Below are 27,122 nucleotides of genomic sequence, written 5' to 3' on the forward strand. Positions count from 1 at the left end.
GTTTTTTCAACAGTTTCTGTTTTGTAATCAATGAGATGGTTACTTTGTCTGACTTTTGACGATCAATAAACAAAAAAATCAAAACATATGTTATATTAAGCCTTATTCTTTAAAAAATGGCAAAATGGAGCATCAGCTACTACCATGCAGACTTGTACTGTAAGCCTATTAAATACAGACATGCACACATTGTGTCACAAAAGGCACGAGGCAGTCAGCTCTACAGAAATATTATTGTGGAAAACTTAGCCAAGAAGGTATGAATTCTGTGGATCAAGGGTTCGAACCACAAGGATAGAATGAGGTGGCTATCTCATAGTTTTTTTGGGGGGTTAAATCTATTGCTGTCAACTGTAGAGAGATAGATGCTCAATTTGATGGCTAGTCGGCTGGAGTTAGTACTTTGTTTGAGTTAGAAGTACTTCCTTTCAGAGTCTTTGAGTGTTTATTTATTTCCCCAAACAGACAGCAAGAAGAAGAAAAAACAATCTTTGTTTACAGAATTTCTGGGGTCTGTGCAACTGCTGTTTTTGAGTTTGTGACAAACTGCAACCTCAAAATCCAAAAGCAGTTGCTAGGCAGCTCTTCAGCCCATAGGCGCCTGAAGCCAGCTTGTCTCTCAAAACATACCAAATCCAGCTTCTCCTTGTGTAAGCAATATGCAAACAATATACAGTTCTAGTAATAGCTGTCTTTCTCTCCTGTCATTTTTAATGACTTATGTTCTATGAATCCAAGTCAGTCTGCTCTTACACTTCCTTTAGAATAGTACCCTTTGTTTTTTACACTCTCTCCATGTTCTTTGTACTAAAATGAATCAACTCATACTTTTCCAAACTGAACTTTGTCTGCCACCTATCTGCCCACTCTGCCGACATGTCTTAGTCCGTTTTGGAGTTCTACACTGCCCTCCTCACGGTTTACAATTCTCTCAAGTTTTGTATCATCAGGAAACTTTGCAATTGTCCCCTACACACCACGATCTAGACCATTTATATATCCGGAATAGCAAGGGTCCCAATACCAACCCCTGGGGAGCTTCACTACAAACATTCTTCAAGCCTGAAAAATACCCATTAACCGTTTCTGTCTGTCTTCTATCCTTCTGTCACCTATGAAGCTATACATCTATTTTATCTTCGTGTTTCTGCACTCACTTTCCCTTGATGCTGGGAGTAATCCACAGATTAGTACTTTAGACATGTTGCCAATTCATTTTCTATTTGGCTCCCTTATTTCCAATTGCAGGATCACATCCCCCTTCTCTACCTTTGTTGTTTGCACCAATGTGCCCCATGATATCTGGCTTTTTGCCCTCCCTCAGAAGAATTTCCTGTAGCTGCTCTGTGACATACCTGATCCGAGCACCAGGGAGACAACAAACCATCCTGGAATCATGTTCCAAACACATCAACCCCTCCCATGACACCTTCCGATGCAAATACCGGAGGTCTAACAGTTGCTGCTTTTATAAATATTGCCTGCCTCCTTATTCTCCAAGGTCCCAAACACACTTTCCTGACAAAACAGAAATTTACTTCTATTTCTTTCAGTCTTTCAACCACTGCTCACAATGCAGTCTTTTCAACATTGAGGACACCAAAAGCAGACTGAGTGACTGACTTACAGTTCCACAGTTCCAGAACACTTACACTCAATCTGCAGGCGTGACCCAGCCTTCTGGGCACTTGCTACTTCAATACACTGTCTTACTCTAATGTTTCCATTTCTGTTCTCGGTTTGCTGCAATGAAGCTAAATAAAATCTGGAAGTACAGCACCTCATTTTCTTTAGGCATATTACAGCCTTCTGGGCTCAGTATTGAGTTCAACAGCTTCATAACCTACATGAACTCTGACTTCCATTTTGATTCCCCTGCCATTACGAAATTGTCCAGATTTCTTGATTTTGCTTTCAACACAGTTAACCTATATTCTTCTGTTAACACTTACTCTGATCTCCAGATCTTCAATCTCCCCCATTCTCTAATTTTTCCATCACCTTTTCTGTTCCACTAGCTCCTGTCTGCCATTTTCTACAGTATAAAACCCGTCACTTTTTTACCTTGCTGTTCAGTTCTCAAGAAGACATATTGGACACAAAACATTCACTCTCTTTCTCTCCACTGTTGCTGCCAGACTGGTTGAATTTCTCTTTTAGATCTGCAGCATTCAAAGTATTTTGCTTTAGGTTAAGTTTTGCTTAAATATTTCCGGTGATAGTCTTTCACCATCCATTATCCTGTGTTGCCAGTTGCTTTGCACAACCTCATCTCAATCAAAGACCTTCAACGTGAAGATAGAAAAGTAGCAGTCTTGTCACAACATTTTGCAATTGATTAGATTATCAATAAGCAATAATTACCAGTATGAGTAGCCAGTTCAGTATCAGTCATAGAAATTCACCTGTATTCATGCAATTCGAATCACTTTATCTTAACAGTTGATAAATTGTTGCATTTCTCAAAGCTATCAATTAGATTTAGCTATGTGTCATTATTTATGCTTGCTTTGGCAACAAAACATTGTATGTGTTTCATATTCCATTAAACTCAGATTTTACCATTGGGAAAATCTAATGAGAATGTCTAACTCACTTCCATACTCAGGCCCACTGTTGAACTTGCCTATTTCAATAAGGATCCACTAGTTTCAGGGGGGCTGTCCTTCTCACCTACTCAGAACAGCAGAGTAAGATCAGTGTCTTTGTGGGATATTGACTGCTTTGTCCCACAGAGAATTTTAACTGCTTGTTTTATTTTGCTAACAAACAAGGTTATGATCGCCCTTCAGATCTCATTGACATATTCATCTCTAAACTGTGGTGCTGTATTCCGTTCTTAAAATGACTGCAAATTTTAAAAAAAATGACACCCAAAGTCATGGAACTTTAGTTTTTCTGCCTAATTATATGATATTGCAACATATACTTTCTTCCATTGTCGAAGGTCTTGCAGAAAGCAAGTGCAGAAATCTGCTCCTGGACCTGACATTAGACTGTCTTAATACAGAACAGCTGAAAGCAGCCCAAGTTTTCTTTTATTTCCCGATTTCCATTCATTTCCAATCTCGAATGAATAAGCCTCTTTAAGGATCTTGCAAGTATCAGGAATGACTTTACAGATCCCAATCCTCCCTTCTTCAGAATGATTCTTTTCCTCTATTTGATATGTCATCAGTCTTTCTAGCAGCTTCAGTCTCATGCTGATTGAAGATTTGCTATCAACATCATTACAAATCCTACAGATTGTTGGATATATGTCTGAAAGTGTTCCTGCTGAGGAGTGACATTAGCACCAGCAATCCCATGATGATGGTTTATGGACTAGAGGGCAAGAACAGATATATAGATCTCGGACACCAAGTTTATAATTTGAAGAAATATTAACAGTTTTATTCTTAATAAGACAAAACATTGTACCTATAGCAGAGCAAAGCTAAACAATAAGGTAATCTGTAATCCTGCCTATGATTTAAACGTATTCTTCTTTGATCATAACCCTCACTGTTACATATACATAGACATACACAGCTAAGGGATATTAAAAGAAAATTTTAAAAATGCTATGTGCCAGTTCAGTAACCATTTCAGCCAGTTCAATCTATGCTTTCTCTTTCTTTTTTCAACATTCACTGTAGTTGGCTGTCTCGCACCGGCTTCCCTTTGATTAATCAATGCAACATCCAACTAGCTGCCAGTTTTTGATCACAAAGAGCCTTATTAGCACAGTAGACATCGTATCAGTTTCATAATCTGATGGCCCTGAGTTTAATCCTCACACAAGATACTTGTTTTGGGCAGCATGGTGGCTCAGTAGTTAGCACTGCTGCCTCACAGTACCAGAGACCTGGGTTTGATTCCACCCTCTGGCAACTGTTCGTGTGGAGCTTGCACATTCTCCCTTTGTCTGCATGGATTTCCTCTGGGTGCTCATGTTTCCTCCCACAGTCCAGAGATGTGCAGGTTAGGTAGCTTGGCCATGCTAAATTGCCCATTGTGTCTGGGGATGTGCAGCCTAGGTGGGTTAGCCATGGGGAGTTAAGCGTTACAGGGTTAGGACAGGGAGGTGAATCTGGGTGGCGTGCTCTTCGGAGCGTCGATGTGTACTCAATGAGCCAAATGAACTGCTTCCACACTTTGGGATTCTATGATTCTATAACACATCCTGGTGGCAAATTAACTGCAGCGTTCTTAGAACAATAATTAACTAGCAATTATCATTTCTCATTTGCAGTTTGTTTATTCTTTCCCTTATTTTTCCACAGCAAGCTGCTATTTAAAATTCAAAGTTCCATTTTCAACTTCAATTCACAGTTGCAGAAAATTGAAGGAAAGCAGTAATAGTTTCAATGGCAGCGAATGGCAAAATCATTTCCGATCTGGTAAGATTTGGGAAAGGAGAGTTAATACCTCCCTGGAGAAGCAGTATTAGACATTCCAAAGCAGGTACAAGCTGCGCATGAGGCGATGGTCGATGGGTGTAGTCCTGAGACCAGGCTCGGGGGAGAGAGAACAGACTTTGGAGGCTCCATGATGAAACCTTAAAACCCCTGGTGGGCTGGGGGAAGCTTTTTAAAATGCACAGTAAAGCAAGATAGAAAAGCAAGAATTTAGAAACTTACAGCTCAGTTCGAGCATCACAGGCATGGTGAGCAGGCAATATGAGACATGGCTGCAGAGACAGAAATGAAGTGAAAGAAAAATTAATCTGAGATCACAGACATCGGGACAGCACAAAGCCAATTATTAAGAACAATAATTTTGGGCAGAATAAAAGACTGGGCAGACCAGGTCTAATGCCAACAGCTAGTTTGGGTGACCTTATACTTTAAGGTCAATATTTTAAGAGGTTACCGTAGGGTCACATGCCACAGGGATGGCATATTGATACAAGGGGAAACAGTTAAAGAGTGTGATCACTGAGTGCACACAATCTCGAAGCATTTACAAGTGAAAGGGTTCAACCTTGAAGACAAGTGTGAACCAAATCTTCATTTTTTGGGGCCCGTTGTCAATAACAAATGGCAAATCCTCAGATGTCTAAAGCCATCACAGAATTCCGGACTGCAAAGTCAGTGCAGGATCTCTAAAAAAGGACTGTTAGGGATGGTAAAGCAGTTACCAACATTCTTGCCTCACTTGGCAACTACTACAGAACCCTTGAGATGCTTCCTCAAGAAGGTGAAAGGATATGATTCAAATCTATGTGAAAGAATGCCTTTCAGAGGAACAAGACCTGCTGATATCCACAGATGGCTCAGTGCACTTTAAGACACTCCTTAGAACTGTCATAACAGCTGATGCTTCAGCTCCAGACAAAGGAACAGGGCTTTTCCATGAGCAACTGGAGGTATGTCACAAACCAGTCTAATGCATGTTATGAGACTTACCAGACAAAGCAATATGATATGCTGTGTTGAGCAAGAAACTTTCTCAGTTACATGGGCTTGTAACAGATATTCAGACTACATCAATGGTTTGAAAATAATCATAGATTTAAAAAAAACTTCTTGTTTCTTTGCTGGACAAGAAGGACCTAGCAAGGATACTTCCAATAATACAAAGCTTTCAAATTTGTCTACATAATATTATATGTGTAGAGAAGAAAACTGCAGATCATGGCAGATGTATTCTCCAGAGTGCCAGTCAACAGCCTTATTAGGTTTAATATTAAAGTTTATTCATAAAATTTACAATGTCAAAAGGGCCAGCAAGCTACAATTGGCTCATCCAGATCCAACAGGAGTGTTTGCTGGTACTGTAACATTATGTGGAGGATTAGCCAGACCAAAAGCTCAGCAGATTCACATGAAAAAATACATTGAGCACCAACAATGCTTTACAATTATGGGCAACATACTAGTGTATGACAAATGGAAGATGTCCAAGGGAAGCTGTACCAGGGACAGCTGATGATCAAGTGTAAGCCAGATCTAAGTCAGTATGTGATGGCCTGGGATCTCCAAGGACATTGAGGATCTCATTGCCAATTCTGAAACCTGTGCCATCCACCATAGTGATGGTAATGAGGTTGGCCAGATAGACCTCATAGAATATGAATTCCTTGATTGGGACTGTTAATCTGATCCAATCAGGGACCCCTAGCTGTGTCAGAAGTGCTGTTCACTCAGAGCTGTCTCTGAGGAAGCTGGATCAATGTCAAGGACTCTCCACATGTAAGTAAAGGGTGACTTGGTGTGGGGTACTGCCCTCTGTGGTTATTTCAGCCACAGTCCAGAGCCATTAGAACTGTTCATGTCGGTCACATTCCCCATTAAATCATGAAAACATGTGGGCACAGATTTTTTTCATTCATGATGCCAGGTCTTAGCTCATTGTCATCATTATTTCTCTTGATGGATGAGATTAAGAAGCTGCATATCATGACTATGGATGCAGCTACGGGAGTCTCACATGAAACATATGCAACACAGTCTCCCTGATGTGGTAATTTTGGACAATGGACCACAGTGTGCTCATGAGTGATTTAAAGATTAATAAGGGATCTAAGGAGCAACTTTTTCACACAGAGTGTGGTGCATATATGAAATGAGCTGTAAGAGTAAGTAGTGGAGGCTGGTACAATTACAACATTTTAAAAGGCATCTGAATTTGTACATGAATAGAAAGGGTTTAGAGTGATAAGGGCCAAATGCTGGCAAATGGTACTAGATTAATTTAGGATATCTGGTTGGCATGGACTGGCTGGACCAAAGGGTCTGTTTCCATGCTGTACAACTCTTGAGTCTATCAGTGCTTCAGTCAATTTGCAGCCCATTCTGAATTAAACATGTCACAATCAAATGGGAAAGCCAAGCATGGAGTACAACTCAGTAAGACTTATTTCCACATCGTACCAAGGAGGTTGACTCCATGTTTACACCGAAAAGACTGCCAAGATTCATATCAGAAGGGGCATCCTATCGCGCACAATGGGCCATACACCATAATAGGTGCTATCATCAGTGATAGCTGTCATATTTAGCACAGGGGCCACAAATGTGAATCAACAATTTGAACAGAAATGGCCATCCAAGGTGGCCAGAACAGCAGGGATTGTGTATAGTTTGTACTGCTGAAGGGATTGTTTAAAATAACCACAGGAACACATCCCAACATGGGTTAATTGTCCATCACTGATTGGGATAAATCCAATGGGCTCCCCTCTGCGCATCTAGGTCTTTCCCACTCTACTGCAGTTGACTTCTCCTGGAATGAGGGAAAGCGAGTCATTGAGAAAGATGACAATGAGTAGTACTGCCATTTGTGCTGGCTGCAGGAGTCAAAAGGTGATCCAGGTGAGTGAGTAGGCAGCACAGAGGCCGTGCAGGGCTATTAATGTTGGAGATTGCGTTTGTGGGGGGGAATGGTTAGTGTGAGTCAGGGAAGATGTTGCATGTAATGGTGAAAGTGGCAGAGCATGAGCCTTGATGGAAGCTGCTTGCAGTAGCAGAGATAGAGTGACTGAGATAGCAGAGTGCAGTGTGTGGCACATAGTCTGACAGACCAGTGAAGGTCACTGACCTTCTTACAGCACTGCTGGCTATTCCTCTGCACTGTTGAGATTGCACTGACCTGGGTGATCACCTTAGACCAGGCTGTTAGGGTTTTCCAGGGCCTCATCTGTCTGTCCTTGTGCAAGAGGATGCCTGTCCTTTGGACCATTCCGTCTTCCAGTACCTCAAATCCCTATAGGAGAACTGAGGTGCCATATTCCTGTTCTCTGACATTCGGATTCAGTCCAGCAATGAAGATGGCAGCTTCAGAATGCCAGTGCTCTTCCAGCGACCTTTAAAATGTGGTGCAGCTGCCAGGAATGCTGGTCCTTTAGCACATACATAGTGATAGCACTGAAAACAACAAATGCTGGAGATCACAGCAGATCAGGCAACATCGATGGAGAGAGAGCAAGCTAACGTTTCAAGTCTAGATGATTCTTCATCAGTGAATAGCAGTTTGCTCATTGATGTTGCATGGTGCGATCAGGAAAGAATCAGATGTGAGGGAAGCCATAGGGAAGGGGAAGGTGAGGCACATCTAGTAAGGCGTGGCCAGAAATTATACTGAGCTTTCAGCAAGAACCCCTCCAAAAACGTAACACAACTAGAACTTAACCAAAAAAAAACCTCGATGCAACTGGTACTTAGCCAAAAAATATCCATCAATTGCTGACCTTCACTGAAGCCAGTGAACTGCTTGAAAGCGTTGTGGAAACAGATTCAATTGTAGTCACAATCAGAAATGAATTGGATATTGAAAAGGAAACATATGTAAGGGAATGAAGATAACAAGATAGCTTTCCCAGAAGGCAAGCACAGACATGATGGGACAAGTAACTCCTTGATTCTGTATGTCTGAACAGTATAAATGTCTGAATTCTGTTAGATCTCATTAAACACAGAAGCTGTTGCACTTTGATAAAAACAAACACACAAGACAAAATTAAAATCTATAATTATGCTATTATCTGTCCTTTGTAAAGCAAAAAACATAGATGTTGCACAATGATTTATTGCAGGAGTGGTTTTGCTAATATAAATCTGCAGCACTGAAGAGGGGAAGAAATTGGGTGAATAGTTTGGCAGACTTTATGGACGTGATTTCAATAGTTCTGAGCTAAGAGTTAAGAAGATGTTTGAACGTAGTGGGTGAAATTCTCTCCAGCTTTCTTGAGAAGAGTCACTGACAGTTAAGTGAGAGATCATGTAGAATATGGACAAGTATATTCCTATACTCTTAGCTGAAAGATACCAATATATAAGATAGGAGGGAATGAAAAGCTAATGAAGAGCAACATGTTTAATTTATCCTGTCAATAAATTAGCATGCTTGAAATAGTTTAGATCATCCGTTAGGAAGATATAATTCTGCTCACAACCACCTGCTCAAGTGGAATTATATTCCGGCCTTGTCATTGCTACTAACATCTCAAGAATGAATAAAAATAAAACTGATTGTAAAAGATGCCACCTTATTTCAAGTTTATATCTATTCTCTTCAAACATGCTTGCAGCTGAGGCTGAACTTCAATGAAATAAATTATTAGTGGCTCAGAACTGTTTCTGAGTGGCTTCTTCAATGATACGGGATCTTCCTTGCTCTATAATAGTTACATTACTTTACTCAGTAATGAAAACTTCATTTAGGGCTGCAGACTGTGAGCTAAAAAATGGATTAGGTTAGATCATTCTTTTTGGCTGACAAGGGAATGGTGGGATGAATGGCATTTCATCCGCTTTATAAAATGTTCTGTTTCTACAAAGCTGCTTTATTATTAATAATAAAAAATGAAGAGGGAGTAAAAAATATCAACCCACTGAGCGTTTGTCAAGCCACTAAATATGAAAATAAATGCTGTTGTCTGACAATTGTGATGATTTATAATGGAATACTTAAAGAGGAAGTTAGGAGAGACTTTCACCTTCATTTATTCTCTCATGGGATGTGGGCATCGCTGGTTGGCCAACATTTATTGCCCATCCCTAGTTGCTCTTGAGAAGGCAGTGGTGAAGTACCTTCTTGAACCATTGCAGTCCATGTGCTGAAGGTAGACCCGCAATGTCGTTAGGGAGGGAATTCCAGGATTTCGACCCAGTGATGGTATTGGCCCATTGTTACTCACCTGTTACCCAGCAATTGAAAGCCTGGTACAGATCTAGTGATCCATTTGCCTGTCTATTTCAACTGGCAGGCAGATACCCAGTACACCCAAAAAAGGGCTTAAAGATAGAAATTGACCTCCAATACTTGCTGTAGAACCCTGCTTGCTGATTCAAGGACAAAAGGGTGGTTAGGTGCAAGGCACAAACTAGTCCCAGAGACCTCTTCTGGTGCTATAGTAACATACTTATCTTGGAGCCAGGAGGTCTCGGTTCAAGTCTTGCTTGCTCCAGATGTCTGTCATAATATGAATAAACAAGTTGTCTAAAAATATTTAGACCAGAACCAGTTCCTCAGATGTTGAGAAATTTACATGATGATTGTTAAATGAACCAAAGAATGCCATTCTGAAATTTTGCAGGATTTTAAGAAAAAACCTTTTGGAAACAGGAGGAACAAGTCTGCATCTCTCGGTCTTCTCAAACAATCTTTCTGATTGCTGCTGACCTGTTCTCATCCTTTGAGATTTGCTCACTTTCACAACAGCTCTTATTGTTCACCAGCTGTTTGCAGTTGCCAGTTAATTTTTCCCCTGATAAAATTGGCAAATAGCAGAAGTGCACAGCATGCTGAGAAAATGAGGCCAGAACCTGAACGTGGTGTCCAGTTATCCCAGGAACAGCTTGAGGGTAATCAGGACAATCCTAAGGTCCATGATAAAAGTCTTTACGTGTTTACCATGCCATTATAGAACATAGAACATAGAACATAGAACATAGAACAGTACAGCACAGAACAGGCCCTTCAGCCCACAATGTTGTGCCGACCATTGATCCTCATGGATGCACCCTCAAATTTCTGTGACCATATGCATGTCCAGCAGTCTCTTAAATGACCCCAATGACCTTGCTTCCACAACTGCTGCTGGCAACGCATTCCATGCTCTCACAACTCTCTGCGTAAAGAACCTGCCTCTGACATCCCCTCTATACTTTCCACCAACCAGCTTAAAACTATGACCCCTCGTGCTAGCCATTTCTGCCCTGGGAAATAGTCTCTGGCTATCGACTCTATCTATGCCTCTCATTATCTTGTATACCTCAATTAGGTCCCCTCTCCTCCTCCTTTTCTCCAATGAAAAGAGACCGAGCTCAGTCAACCTCTCTTCATAAGATAAGCCCTCCAGTCCAGGCAGCATCCTGGTAAACCTCCTCTGAACCCTCTCCAAAGCATCCACATCTTTCCTATAATAGGGCGCCCAGAACTGGACGCAGTATTCCAAGTGCGGTCTAACCAAAGTTTTATAGAGCTGCAACAAGATCTCACGACTCTTAAACTCAATCCCCCTGTTAATGAAAGCCAAAACACCATATGCTTTCTTAACAACCCTGTCCACTTGGGTGGCCATTTTAAGGGATCTATGTATCTGCACACCAAGATCCCTCTGTTCCTCCACGCTGCCAAGAATCCTATCCTTAATCCTGTACTCAGTTTTCAAATTCGACCTTCCAAAATGCATCACCTCGCATTTATCCAGGTTGAACTCCATCTGCCACCTCTCAGCCCATCTCTGCATCCTGTCAATGTCCCGCTGCAACCTACAACAGCCCTCTACACTGTCAACGACACCTCCGACCTTTGTGTCGTCTGCAAACTTGCTGACCCATCCTTCAATTCCCTCGTCCAAGTCATTAATAAAAATTACAAACAGTAGAGGCCCAAGGACAGAGCCCTGTGGAACCCCACTCACCACTGACTTCCAGGCAGAATATTTTCCTTCTACTACCACTCGCTGTCTTCTGTTGGCCAGCCAATTCTGTATCCAAGCAGCTAAGTTCCCCTGTATCCCATATTATATTACCAAAAGTCATCTATTTCAATTAATGCAAAGACACTGCATTTCAGAATTCAGGCCAGGGTGTCTGCAAGAACATGTTAATACATGTTTTTCATTCCTCAGGGCCGTGGCAGTGTTTGTAGTTCCTCTCATACAGAGGACTGACAATCACTATACTGCACTATTCGTGCAACAAGCCCATCTGTTGAGAAATCACCACAGACATAATGGCGCCACTTGTGTTTCATGTTGGATTTTGATTGTCACACAGGAATTACGATTGCCTGCAATAAGAAAAGTAGAGTCCCTGTGGGTAATAAATTTATTAAAGCTTCAGCAGCCACAGATAATTGTGTTAGAATAATTTAGGGTAGAATTTTGGAAATGCATCAATGATAATCAAATCCTGATTTTTAAAAAAAAGTCAATTCCAAGGTTAACAATATGTTAGAGTAAATTGACTGGAACAATTTGATTTATCCTAAGGTTGTGAAAAAACTGTATAGAAATGCAACCTGTCTTTCATTTTGATTCCTGATTATACTGTTTCCGTTTTCCGTTTGGAATTTTGGCAATTCTGTGAAAAATATAATTGTTGGATCATTTTCTTTCCCCACAACATGTTCATTTGATTTCCCGGTTTAGGTTCTGTAGTATTATTTGTTTGTTATTCCTAACTCTTGCTGTAAGTGTATCATAATATTTTCCAGAGCCAGCCACCAACTGAACATTACATTTTCTTAAATCACTGTCATCTCACCATGTGTCAAGATCATGTTTTATTTACCACTCAAAGTATTCCTGTGTTGTTTGGTTAGAAAAAGGAAAATAGTAAAATAACACTTTTTAAAGTTGCAGTTAGAAACTACTAGCCCCATGTATTTTTATTTTAGATTTTTTATATGTTGAAGAGAATATTAATGATCTCTTGGAGTCAGGCATAAATTATTCAGCATTGATCTTTCATTTTAAGGAATCCAAGGCACTTTAGCACATTAAAATGGTGCTAAGTGATTCCTAGCCATTTATACATTATCTACTGCTTCAGATGACAATTCTTTTAATGTGATTCTGACGTGATCATAAGTCAAGGTTCAAAAGCTTCAAACTTCAGACATGAAAATAATCATATATACATTTCTATTAATAGACAATGCAGTCAACTAGGTATCAACAATACAAATGTGTATTCAAATATTTGGAAACAATAATAACTCTTAGTGATACAGCCCCAAGTATTTAAATTTCAATGCCAACAATTTTCCTTTGTGTGCGTGTGTATCTGTGCACAGGGATTGTCATTCTCAGCACAAGTTGAATGTTACTTTCAAGACAACAATTGAAGATTCAGAACATTTCGTAATATTTTCTCCCCTTTATTGTTAATTTTGTATCCTCAATTTTTTTCACTTTTTTATTTCTGCTTTAATTTCTTTCTGGATTTTCCTTTGCTTTCAGTTTTCATTTTTCCCCCTTTATTTTTATTTCCATTAGGACGTGGTTATTATCCCTTTTCAATTAATTCTGTTTTAATCTTTTAAGCTTGTCCCTTTTCTCTGTCCCTACTTGTCTTGCAGCAACTTGTGTTGCATGCTTCATGCATCTGTCTATTGAGCTTCATTTGAAACTAATCACATGAGAAGCAAATGCAGAAACAGACAAAGGAAGAATGAGTAAGCAGTAGGGGAATAAAATGAGTTAATGTGAAGACACTGGCATTGTTTGTGAAGTGAAGACACAGATCAAGAATAAGCAAGGGCAAAAAGGACCAAACTGGAGAGCAATATACGTAGTAATACTGACTAGGGTAATATTTAATTTGTATTTTTGTTGATTTTGGAACTCCTTTTCGTTTGAGATACAGTCTTCTTGTGGCTTTATTACATTGTATGCCATTAACATCAGTAAAACATAACACAGTGTGGGGCTGAGGGAGCACAGTGGGCCAGGCAGCATCAGAGGAGCAGGAATGTTGACGTTTCAGGTCGGGACCTGTCTTCAGAATTTGTTCTTACTATCTCTGAATAAAACATAACAAATCTGACTAAAAATATACAGGGTTTAGAAGCTTAGCTGAACAGCCATTTCATGACCTGAATCATTTTCAATCAGTGGGAACCTTTTCTTACATTAGTGTAGCTTTAATTGAATTCATGAGTACTCAAGCTCTACGAACTTGGATCAAATAGTTTGATGCATAGGACGAGAAGACAATTTGAGTCTTCTACTCAAACTGACTTCTCTAATTCCAACCTGTCACAAGCTCAGTACTGTAATTTCTGCTTCCTGAGCACCCCACTGCTCTTAATGTTATAATTGATGCACCAACCCTGATGGCCAATGTGTAAATTGAGGGATTCTTAGGCGTGACATTTAGTTGAGTCTCCATTAGAAACTTTGCCAAATTTTTTAGAAAATTCAGCCTGAAGTATCATTTTCAGGGAGTTTAATAGAGGGATTTTCTCTGTGAGCTGTAGCCAGTTTTCTCTCACAATTTTGCAGTGCTCACCTGATTTAAGCATGCACCACACCTCCATTCTTACACTGTCATGTGCTTAGCAGTGGCAGAAGTGCTTGACCCATGGTCCAGAGGGATCGCAGCAGTGCAGGAAGATTAATGACATTCTGTGTTCTGCTATGGAAAGTGCTGCCATTCTTCCTAACACACTCACTTTCTTTCTAACTTCACTACTGCTAGCACATCCTAACAATGCTCAGAATGATACAGGAGCAAGAGGCAAGTTTTTTTGGAGAAACGTATGAAACTAGATGGAAGGTTGGATGGGTTCTCTACTGTCATCTGCACTGTGCTGTCTCTGGCATATGTACGTCTGGATGAAGGTTCTGTTTCCATGCTGTATGACTCTATGGCTGCCTCTATGGATAGGTTGGCAGCTGTCTTGTAGAGTCATGTCTATCAGAACGCCTCTGGTGATGTATATAGACCGGCACTCAATCACTTGCTTCACTGGTGGCCAACACCAATTTCAAGGCAAAAGACAGACAAAGAATCTTAACCACAGTGTAGATGCCCCTTCCTGTAAGGAGATAGGACAATACCAAGGGGCACCCAGTCAGCGCAGAACCACGAACATGCTCGTGGAAGTCCCCTATCGGGACACTCTAGATGCACCCAACCCCTCCACCATAATTTGACCCTGAGCATTATGAAATTTTTCAGCTGAGGAAAGTGAGACTACCATCAGTATGTCTGGGTCCTCTAGCCACAAATGTGTCAGGGGATCTGTCCAAAACTCCAAGACCAATAGACTCCACAATAGTGTAGGCTCTCTCCATCCCAGCTGTGGACCCAGAACTACTTATGTAGAGAGAGGGAAAAGAAAGAGAAAACCCTATGAAGACGCACAAATGGCATGGGTAAATATATGATAGATAACAAAGTGTGAAGCTGGATGAACACAGCAGGCCAAGCAGCATCTCAGGAGCACAAAAGCTTCATCAGAGAGGGTCTAGGCCTGAAACATCAGCTTTTGTTCTCCTGAGATGCTGCTATGCCTGCTGTGTTCATCCAGCTTCACACTTTGTTATCTTGGATTCTCCGGCATCTGAAGTTCCCATTATCTCTGATGGGTAAATATATGATCACTTTACTTCACCACATGTGAGATCAGCTATCACTTTAGCTGCAGCTACAGGAATGAAGATGAAGAAAGTACCCACCTTTAGTGTCACACAATGTTATAACCCTGTCTGAAGGGTCACTTTTTGCTTTCTTTAATGCCCATCCTCTCATAACTCATTGTCATGATTGAATTAGGGAGTATCAGATGTTGTGAAGGCTTCCATCAGTGTGTGGCTTTAACTTTTACAAAACAACAGGAAAACCTAAAAAGGACCACATGGTGAGCTGTATTTGCAGTGGAAGTAAACAGGGGATGCTTGACTTTCCAGTTTAGTAATGAATAACTTTGTACACTTACTAAAGATAGGTTGGTAGTGACTGTCAATGACCATTCTCTTATGGTGCCCCATGCTCTCCCATGTTCTAACATCTCCCATCCTTACACGCTGTGTTGCCTCCTTCACATTTATAGTGCCTTCTGTACCCCAGCATCCTGCCTCCAGTCCTCATAAATGACTGCCCCAATGTACCTACCACAGCAGCAGCCTCAATTATCCACCCCTCCCCCTAGCTTACATTGTGCAAATGTAATCTGTGGACCAACTGGGAATGACAGCCCTGACTGTTGACTAACCAGATCCTGGACTAACCTCTGCACAGTTCCCTGACTGGCTTGCGCTGATCTCAGACTGGTTGCATTGGACCTGCAGAACTTTCTGTGGCCACTCCCTAGAATGAAATGATACAGATATGCTGACCCTAAATAGCCAACTGACCATGTTGAAGCTCCTATTGACAATGCTGTTGCATTACTGTATTGACACACCTGACTGGTAACAATCCCCATTGACTTAACTGAGGATTGTAACTCTAATGCGTTGAGACATGGTCACTTAGTTGATGAATTTTTGGTGTGTTTGCCGTACACACTGCTACCACATGTGGAAGGTATGACATTGATGTAATACAATCCAACAGCAACATATTCACCCCTAGGCTGGTCATTGCTGGCATTCATGACAATGTGCCTGGCTTTGTGTCTACACTAGGTGGCAGGACAAGACAGAAGTACAGTGAGCCGGTATGTTCTAATAGATGTAGCAAAGTGCAAAAGGGCAAGAAAGGCAGAGATGCTGTAAGCATCCAAATAGGCACAGAATGAGTGAGCACTAAAAATGAAAGCTAAGAACCCTGGCTTGCATCCTGTTCCAATTCATAAGATGGATGCCTGACCCTGCACACAATGCAGCCTGGCAACAGCATTGCAGTACAAGCTGTCAGGGACCTCTGGAATGAAACACTGAAGTGGGTCTGAGATGTTTCATGATGATGTGTTGAGGCAGGAGCTCTGCCAATGCAAACCTCCATGGACATGGCTGGAAATGGCAGGCAGACTCTGCCCTCGAAGCCTGCCTTGAGATGTTGGGAGCAGCTAGCCAAGATGGAGGCCCAGGTAGCAAGTGGCAAGCTTAGCCACTAGATTACTACACTGATTCCAAACTCAGGGATTGGTGCCATCTCATTTCTTTCTGCTGCTTGGGAAAATAGCAACCTACATATAAATGAGGTGAAATTAGGTAATAATAAGATGGTAATATAGGCAAATAAATCCTTCCCCACTTTCTACCAAGATTCTTGGCTAGCTGTTGAAACCTTTTGCAGAAAATCATCCTTATTTTTCTCAACACTAAGAAGTATTTAAAAATCTTCAAACCAAACAATCATAATCAACACCTTTTCACTCTCTTGATAAGTTCTGGTATGTTTGCCAGAAGGGGTTCACTTTGGAGTTGTGATGTCTGATGTTCTTTTTTAATCCATCTCCTTTAAGATTAGCACTTTGTACCTCAAACTGACTAAATATTTCCAAAGACCAATGGTAGCAGATTCTTATCTGATTTTAAAAATAAGTGATAGGATATCTTGTAATGCTCCTTACGAATTTTCTTTTCAGTTCTGAATTACCATATGAGGGAGAAGCAAACAAAAATTTCATATAGTCTTACCAGATTATAGAGACACATTAGAGACAGTATAATCTGAGGATGGTTTAATCTGAGGGTCATGATGCCTCAGGCAAGGTTGAGAAGGAGAGTCCTTAAGGGGTAACCTCAACTGTTTTGGGAATTGAACCCATGCTGTTCATGTCATTTTGCATTGAAAACCTGCCGTCCAGCTAACTGTGCTAACTTATTCCCTGAAGCAAATTTAGGGTCTTACTGACAGAAGGAGCTGAGGAAGACTTGGATGGTCGCTCAAGTGGTGCATAAAGTTGGCATGGACTACTTGAACTGAATAACCTGTTGTTTCGCTGTCATATTTCCTATGTAGAGTGTAATCTAATTTTTCCATTTGCCGTACTTCCCCAAAAGAATCACCATTGCTATGTTAATTCCAGGGCTGAGAAAATGACACCCTTAGTTTGTTGATACAACATAAGCAGTGACACTTTAGCCAAGAAGATTTTTCGGTTTTCCTTAAATTCAAGTGTAATAAGTTTGCTGAAAAAAGAATGAAAATACAATTCTGAATCACAATGATCTTTTCTATTTTTAAAGCCTACAAGGAGAAAATGAAGGAGCTATCAATGCTCTCGCTAATCTGCTCTTGTTTCTACTCTCAACCACATCCCAACACAATTAGCAAATTTGGTGGTGAGTGAAATCTTTATGTAATCTATAGATTACTCTCTGTAAATATGTTCAAATTGCATACTATATTGTAAAAACTATATTTGCCTAGCTATTTAATCATAGTTATTGTTTTATTCATGTATTTGTTTTAATATCTGTACAATTATTTATTTCATATAAATATGACTACAGATGTGGCACAATTCTGAAATACTGATTTATTAATAAAACTATGGAGTAAACTGTTGTGACAAGAATCTGATTATTATATGCAGTGCTACATATCATTTAAAGTTGCAGAATCAAAAGCAAACCAAATTACAGGGCATCAAAAAGATCACCTTTCATGGACCATTGTCCCTTAAATCTGACCATACAGGACTTTGATGATCAGATCACAGAATTAATCATATTGGCATTTCTGATAGTATTAGTACCAAAAACTAGCAAACACATTTGATCGAAATGAAATTTGGGAACATTGCAATTCTTTATGCATCCCTGTATCCTCCTAGGACAATATTTCAGTGTACACTCAACACTTCAAATTGTTAGTAATTTACAATTATTGGGTACTTACCTTTTTACTTTCTTCACCATATATATGACATTTAATGTGGGATTGTGCCATTATCAGTAATGAAATGTGGTTGTCCTGCCACTGACCTGATCTCCAAGAACCCTGAGGGAATAAAGTTGAAGGATTCATTATGCAGTTGCTTGAAACTGGAAAGTCTCAAGGTTAAAGGAGACTATGGTCAATATGCTGTTTGCAAAAAATAACGTGACTTTGGAAAGTAATGTCCACCAAAGTTTTTAAGAGAAATAAATGTAGAGTTTTATTGCTTCAATGTTGAACAAACAGGTCTAGAAACGCCTAAGGGATCCATGCTGCTGTGACCTTGCAACAACCTCTGGACTGAGGTATGGGTAATTTTTCAGTACAAGCCTAGATGCTGTGGGCTGTTGCTGGAGATGTTTGCAAAGATACAGTAGTGTCTCTCTATTTCAAAGTCAGTAAGAAACAGAGCTTGGAGGTGAAAGCAGCACTCTCTTTATCCGTTTCAGTGAAGTAGTTTGACAAAAACTTGATAATGTTTCAAATGTCAGCAGTCCTAACTCAGCTGAATCTGAAATCTAGACTGGAGGTTTCCCATTATTCTGTGATTGTCAGCAGTCAGATCTCAAAGAAATTCAGAGGAATGGTGAAAAGTCAACACAAATTTTGTCATCCAAATTTGTCCCTTGACCTAAACGGGTGTTGTGTGTTTTTTCTTTCTTTCTGCCTGTGTAAATTGCTAGTGCTGCTCTGGGATCTCACATGTTGTCATTTCTAAGCAAGACTGACTGATAATACTGCAAGGCATATGTACCTTACCCAGCAAAGCCAGAAACCACTTATGTATCAGTAAGAAGGGGTAAATCACTAAACCCAATTCCAGAGATAGCATAAAAACCAGGAAGGACCACCACTGACCAATGCCTTGGTAAAGTATAATGTTAATGTAATAACTTTACTTTTATTATTCCATAAAATATGTGGTGGGGTCAGTCACCGAAAGAGCCTCCTACTCAGCAACTGGAACTTCAGTGGAAGAGTTGTTGAAACTCCAAACTGCATAGATTATAATTTCTCAGGGTTTTCTGGAGGCTTCCACAAGAGGCATGGTGTGCAATCAGAAGAAACCCCCCCACTGTATGTACTTCTTCCTTACATACACAAAAGAACAAAACAAAGGAAACATTCAAAAACAGTTGTTTTAAAATTAACATAATAATGCTGGACTGTTTTACTAACTATTTTGGATAATTTCACAAGTTATTTGAAGGATGAAGAAACTTGAGTGAAACTTCCACTCCAAGCTTCAATCCTCTTTCTGTAGCTGTTGAAATGTCCCTTCTTTCTTTAGATATGGAAGTGAAACCAATTAATAAGCGTGCATCTGGGCAAGCTTTTGAAGTGATCCTGAAGCCCCAGTCAACTGACCTGACACCTGAACAACCCATCTCACCAAAGAAGAAGGAAATCTCTTTGGAGGAACTTCAGCAACAACTGGATGCTGCCGAGGACAGGAGAAAGGTAAACAACAGTACTAGTGTCATGTGCAAGTGGACACTTGAACATTGCACCCCCACCTCACTGAACCCCCAGACTCAAGTTTACCATACGTAATGCTGTCCTTAAATCTCCACTTCCCTACAGCCATGTGGATTTCAGGTCAATCGTCCAACTGCAGTCACAATTTAGCAAAAGAAATTATCTTTACTGTTCGTAGAATGATACTGTCCAAGGTGGCCATCATGCCATATATGCCTTTGGTGGCTTCCCTGTTCTTGCCCCATGGACTTTCAAATTTCACTTTTCAAATATCACCCAATTCCTTCTCGAAAGTCACTATTGATTCTGCTTCCGATTTCCCTTGATGTAATGCATTCAAGATAGTGACAACTTGCTGCATAAAAGTTCATCTAACCTACCCTCTGGTTCTTTTCCCACAAACCTTAAATCTGTGTCCTGACAGCCCTTCTGCTGATGAAAACAGTTTCTGCTTAACTTTATGTCCAAGATATTTCCAATAATAATAACTGAGACACTGTTAGGATTCAGCATCATGACTTCAGTAAACTGGAGAGCAATGTTTGGAATCCACACAGAAGAACATAATGTGAGAACATAAGATAAAGGAGCATGAGTGGTCATGTAGCCCTCACAGCCTGTCCAACTGTTCCACAGGATCATGGCTGATCTTCCATTTGTATATATCCCTGCATTGCCCCCTTTTCTCTTAGTATCCAAAAATTATGTGACTTCTGTGTTGAATACATTCAATGACTAAGTACACACAGCACTCTGGTGTGAAGAACCCCAAAGATTTACAGACTTTTGAATGAAGAAATTTCTTCTCATTCTAGTCTGGAATGACCAACCTTTTGATCTGAACCTGGAAAAAAGTTCTCTCAGCCTCTTCTGCCCCTAAGAATTCTATGTTTCAATCTGACCACTCATTGTTCTAATTTCTTGGGAATATGAATCTAGTCAACTAAATCTCTCCCCTTAGAACAACATGCTCATTCCAAGGATTTAGCAAGCCTTTGCTACACTCTCTCTGGGGCAAATATATCTCTCCTTAGATGAGAAAACCAGAACTGCACACGGTACTCAATATATTACTCTCAATTACCTAGTACACTGTAGTAAGACTTTATTGTACACTCCAGCCCTTTCTAACAAAAGCTAACATACAGCTAGTATACACTGTTGAATACAGAAGTCCAGAAGTTGTTTGTGATTTTACATTTCTCCAGAGGGGTGCATTATTGAGCTGTCTCCAGTTTTCAAATAATTGGAAGTCACTGACCTCGCAGTAACTACTACTCTTAAGCTCTTGGTTCCAATATAGATATCACCGAAAAAGTTACACTTGCCAAATTGTTAAATTTGGATTGTTAACAGTACTCTGGATTCACAATTATTGATAAACAGCACTACAGGCTTTGAAAGAGCCATTTTATATTTTTGAATGATAAAATATCTTCATTATGAGAATAAATTATACATTTTTTGTTTGTTATTTAATCATTCGATATTTAAACCCATCAGTTCTGAGGAAGGGTCATTGGACTCAGAATGTTAACTCCATTTTCTCCTTCCCAGATGATGCCAGACCTACTGAGCTTTTCCAGCAACTTTGTTTTTGTTCCTGATTTACAGTATCCGCAGTTCTTTTGGTTCTTTTGGTTTTTATTGTGGTTGTTACCTCCTGATTCAAAAACAATGTACTACAGATCCACAATAAAAGTAGAAAGCGTTGGAGAAATTCAGCGGGACTGTGAGCATCTGAAGAGATAGGAACAGATGCTGAAAGGAGTTATTGTGGACTGAAAATACTAACTCGAGTATAACTCCTGGTGTGATGGTTTATCAGAATACTTGAGTGTAATTGCTTGCTTACCCTATATAATTGCATTATGACCACTTGATGCCTGGAGATCCCCATGTCTTGGCACTACCCAGAAATAAACTCCTATCAAGAATGAGGCAAGCCCACACTATAGAGTTTGCTGAATCTTTTACTACAATTTTTGTCAAGGTCGGTGTTATGTTTCTTTGTTACATTTGCAAAGTTTTCCCCAATTGTGTAATCTGTTTCTAAAATCTCAGCCATATCAGCATAACTGTTATCATTCCCTGGATTTACAGTCTCAAGAGATGCAGCTTCTGCAGCAACTTGCAGAAAAGCAACAACATAGGCGTATTGTTCTACACAGGGCAATTGTGGATAACTGTGACTTCAGCAGAACTACTGAAAGGAAGTTAAATCAGAAGATGGAAATTTGTAATGAAAATCGCAAAGCTCATATAGCTGCCCTTAAAGATCGTCTTCGTGAAAAGGCAAGTATTTCACATCCTTTCTAATCTATTTCATACTCAAAAATAATTAACTCGAAATGATTTTGTTTCTTCACTACAAAACAGCAAATAATTGTCCACTTCCAATGTTATTTATTGGACACTTATCCTGGGAAAAGTTTTCTAGTATATTATTGTTTCTGATGGCCTATGATAGGTAGATTTTAGTTTCGTGTTTAATTGGTGAATCTTAATGTATAAACACCTCAAGCATGCAGTTTCATAGGTGACTTGCTCTCGTCAAGCTCAGGAAGAGATAAAGCTTCCACAATGTTTCTCATTCGTCTTCAAACTTCCACTTCAATCTCTAGCAATTATTTTCAAAGTATTTATTGCCATTAAAAATGGAGACTCATATAGGTAAGTATGAAAAGAGGCATGTTAATATTATTGCACTTTCTTTGTTTGTAAGTGTGGTCATACATTTTGAAAATTTCATTATGACCATACCTATTGTCCCTTTAATGCTGTATTTATAGAAATTTCCAGTGAAAAGTAGTGCATTTTAAATAAAGCTTGGTTATACTTTACTTCTGTTGTTCTACAATAATAACATTGTTGAAACACATGCAACTGTTCAAAGGAACGTATTTCATATATATTGTTATTAATGTCATGAACTTGCTGATAAACATTCTTTGGTATGCATTCAGAAATGTTCTATTATAAAACATTTTTCAAAAAAAACCCTCAAGCATATATCAGTTAATTTCCTTTGGGTCTTGAAACTGCAACCAAGCACTGAGTGCACGTCTGAACTAGGTACCCCGAGGACAGCTCAAAATTGGGCCCAGGGTCCCATATTATTTTGACAAGCTGCTTTCAGAGACTCATTTAAAAAGAAGTTAGCCACTGGCCTCATCGGCAAGGGAGCTTAAAGCAGACTGTATAAGTAAGAAACTTAACTACTGAATCCAGAAATCAGGTCAGGCAACTTTTGGGCAAATATACTTTGGGTGTGGTCCTGAATCCCCAAAATTGACTCTCAGAGCACTTATTTTCTGTCTGTAAAGCTTGTATGATGATGTCCGATTTCTAATCCATAATGTGCGGACAACATGTTCCCACTTCAACTGATCATGTGAACTTAGTGTGTTACGGTTCATTCAGGAAATTCAAGCTATCAGCAACATGGATTTTGACATGTATGCCTCAACCTCACTGGACTGTGATTGTGGAGGCTCCAATTTTCTTTCTAATATGTGGCTAATCAGGAATATCACGCTCTTACCGCCTTCCATTAGCATGTGTTGGTAGCATTTATAGGTTGATCGTTAACCTGTTTGCCTGCATTATGAATGTATTCCTCTTGGCATCTGTACTATCTACTGCAGCATATGATTTCCCAAGTTAGGTACCTGTGGTAAAAATGCAGAAGTGAACATATTCAGATGAAAATTATAGTGCAATATTCTGAATATAATAACTGTTGTAGATATATTTTTTATATATGTGAGTTGTATTTAATTCATTGATTACAACGCATCGTTACATTGTATTAGTGATTTATGAGAAGTTGGATTATCTGGTGGAACAGTAAGTAGATTGAAAAATGAAGAACTCATTGCGAAACATTTGCATGCTGAGTATAGCAACACTGTAATTTTGTAAACGGATGTTTCCCCTGCTCGCCTCAATTTATGCTGAAGCATCCATTACCATTAGGTTCTGTGCATCAGTAATGCTGATCGTCGAGGAATTTGCCATAAAATGGAGCCATAATATCTTTCATGGAAGCTAGGTGTGGTGACTGTTAGTGATTAGGCCCTGCAGTGGAAAATGTAATTTAATAACACCTAAAATATTATGTTTTGTCAAACTGTTCTTCATCTGAACGTGAACTGTTCAGTTTCACGTAAGATTGTTTAATGATAATTAAAAATAATTTATTTCTACCTTACTTATTTAGAGAAATCATTTCCTCAGCAACCAAATTACAGTGCCATCTTACATGCAATTCAAATAAATATGTCCATTTCTCATAATTATTTTTCCTAAGTTTCCTGTGAGGGGGTCTCCAGACAAATGTTAACCTAGTTCTGCAAACCCCCTATATATAATGGGGCATTCTAGGTTATCCTCTGCAAATATTGACATATTTCAGATAATTCTTATTTTGATGTTTAGAAGAAAATAAATGTTTTACTGCAACTATGATTGCAGCTTTTTTAAAAAAAGAACTGTTCCTTGGTGCCTGCACTTAAAATACAAACATGACAGAATTTAAAACCCTTATACAACTCCAAGAATCCTCAAAGTTAATTTTAAGAGCTTATAGGGTAGAACACTTCGTGGGAATTAAATGCTTTATCTCAGGAGATTGGGATGAATGAAGTAAATCTGTATCAATTGTATCAGATTTTTAGATTGAGATAATTGAAAATCCATCAGTTGCATTATTGAAAAAGATTTCAAGTTGACTGCATCCCAGAAGCATTTAATTGAGACTGGTACAACTTGATGCCAATGAAAGGATTATGATTTAAGACCAGCTGTTTGAATGTCTTGTCTTCTATAATTTGTGTATTTTTTCTGATAGGAAAGGCATGCAGCTGAGGTTCGTAGGAACAAGGTGTTACGAGAGGAACTTTCTGGATAAATATCTTTCTATCACATCGTGAAGAACACCCTTGAACAAATCTAATAACAATATCCTGGCTATCAAGTTATGATTTTTGTTCCTGAATTCAGTACTTCTAATAGTTCATGCTTTTTTTGCATTCAGATTATTGGTTCTTATTTCATGTGCAATACAGAAAGTCGTAAGCAGGCAAAAATCAGCAAAATATCAATAGTCTAATGATATTTAAAATGTTCAGAGTATTAATTGTTATTGACATCATAATATGCCAATGTATTTTAACATGTGTACATACATAGACCCATTATATTGATTAACAGTTTCAACCTACAATTAGAAAAGTTTAACCAACAAATTGATTAATTTTTTTTATTCAATATGTAATGTGCCATTGGGCCTACATTGACATTATTATGGGCACTTAAGCATTGCCAGCTTTTGAATGGTTTTACCACTGTGTAATCATTGGAGATCCTTTCGAGGATAGCAATTCTCCAGCATGCCATTGTTGTTGTGATCCCCAGCCATATGAAGACTAACTGGAGATCACTGGAGCAAATAATAACACATATCAATAATTTATGTATGTCTGGCCAAGTTCATCAAATCAAATAATAAAAGTGACTGTTCCCAATCATACTTCTGAACAAGCAACCCAAAGATATATATTTTAAATTGTTTAAATAACTTATGTACTTTATAATCGTTGTATTTTTAAACTTATTATTAATGTAATAATTTAACAAATATAATTTTAAGTGAATGTCTTGTCGAATCACATCTTAATAATGATTGCTTGCTGCCCATAGGGCCTTATATATTTAGAGAACATAAAAATATGTAGGCCTTCAACAGACCTATCCATTTGACAGCTGATCTTGTTGGTTGAACTTGTTAATAAATGGAGTAAGTTCCATCTATAAATAAAAAAAACATCATTGGTAACATTGTATAGTACATCTGTCAGATTAAGCAACTCTTCCTATAACTTATGCTCACTAAAGAGGGAGAAACCTTCCATGTAAGTTAGCAACATTTTGGTGAAATTAGTCTCCCTGCAACAAGTAAATGGTTAATTGTATGTGTGAGAAATTCCTAAATTATTCAGCTGAATTTTTGTCTTATTACTGCTGTAGCTGTGCTGAGTAGAAATGGTTTGCCAAATACAAAGCTGTATAAGTTATGGATTGTTTAGTGTGGAGTATCTGACTTTGAAAACTTTTTTGTAAATACCTAATTTTCTTTAAAAGATTGTGTTCAGCAAGCTAGCACAAACCTTTAATATGTAACACTGTACTTTGCTAACATCTACTTTACTTATGTGCCATTTCACCTCGAACTCTGACAGTTTGTATATCTGCCTATTGGACTTGAAACTAGAGTCAGGGTAAGACCGTAAATGGTGCTAGATACTTTTGTCTACTAACTATACTAGAAGGTGGCATGTTTTTAATCACTTGATTAGATCTTGCTATTTATTGATGTGTTTGTATTTGAATCCTTTGGGCTTTTTGGGAGGATGTTAACAATTCTCTCCCACCATACAGTTAAAAGTCACAGAAAGATGATCACCCTGAAGATTCTTGCCCATTATAGGTTCCATAATGTGCATTTTAACGTCAGGTCAAAATTGTTGTAGTGTGCAAGATGTGGTTACAAAATAAAATCCATGATATACACACTTACAATTTCTTCCTGTTGTTTCTTTCTCACATTGCTGAGTACAAATGTATATATATATATATATTCCACTCTCATGGTGTAGAAGGATTTTCAGTCAGATGAAACAATATCACCTTGGGGCAGAGATAGTAGGAACTGCAAATGCCGGAGGATCTGAGATAACAAGGCGTAGAGCTGGATGAACACAGCAAGCCAAGCTGCATCACAGGAGCAGGAAGGCTGACGTTTCAGGCCTAGACAGGGTCTGAAGAAGGGTCTAGGCCCAAAATGTCAGCCTTCCTGCTCCTCTGATGCTGCTTGGCCTGCTGTGTTCATCCAGCTCTATACCTTGTTATCTCACCAGGATGTTGCCTTGCATGTCGCAGTTTAGCAATGCATAGAGACTGGTCAGACTCAGGTTGTTTTGTTTGGAGTAGAGAAGGCTGAGAAGGGACATAATAAAGTTGCATAACATTATGAGGGGCATGGGCAGGGTGGATAGAAAGCAGCTGTTTCCCTTAGAGGGTCAGTAGCAAGGTGGCATAATTTTAAGGTAAAAGGCTGGAGGTTCGGAGGGGATTTGAGGAAAAATGTTTTCACCCAGAAGGTGAAAGCTGGAATATACTGCCTGGGAGGGTAATTGAGGCAGGAAATCTCACAACCTTTAAAAGTGCATGGATGACCACTTGAAATGTCACACAGGTCAAGGCAATGGGTTGAGTGCTAGAAAGTGGGACTAGCATCAATTGAGAATAGTTTTTGTTGGTACAGAGTCGATGGGATGAAGGGCCTCTTCTGTAAAGTATGATTCTATG

The 27,122-nt window shown here is 39.2% G+C and overlaps 1 protein-coding gene across 1 annotated transcript in view; it reads left to right on the forward strand.

The window, feature by feature from the left end:
* Window positions 1-26,326, forward strand: part of LOC125461504 (stathmin-3-like) — a 53,262-nt gene extending 26,936 nt beyond the window's left edge. The window contains exons 2-5 of the mRNA XM_048550360.2: window positions 17,579-17,674; window positions 19,564-19,733; window positions 21,855-22,046; window positions 24,604-26,326. Coding sequence (XP_048406317.1) covers window positions 17,579-17,674; window positions 19,564-19,733; window positions 21,855-22,046; window positions 24,604-24,663 — 518 coding nt within the window. The 3' untranslated portion in view covers window positions 24,664-26,326. The remainder of the gene's footprint in view (window positions 1-17,578; window positions 17,675-19,563; window positions 19,734-21,854; window positions 22,047-24,603) is intronic.
* The last annotated feature ends 796 nt before the right edge of the window (window positions 26,327-27,122 follow it).

The sequence above is a fragment of the Stegostoma tigrinum genome, chromosome 19 (genome assembly GCF_030684315.1).
Source record: "Stegostoma tigrinum isolate sSteTig4 chromosome 19, sSteTig4.hap1, whole genome shotgun sequence".
Lineage (NCBI taxonomy): Eukaryota > Metazoa > Chordata > Chondrichthyes > Orectolobiformes > Stegostomatidae > Stegostoma > Stegostoma tigrinum.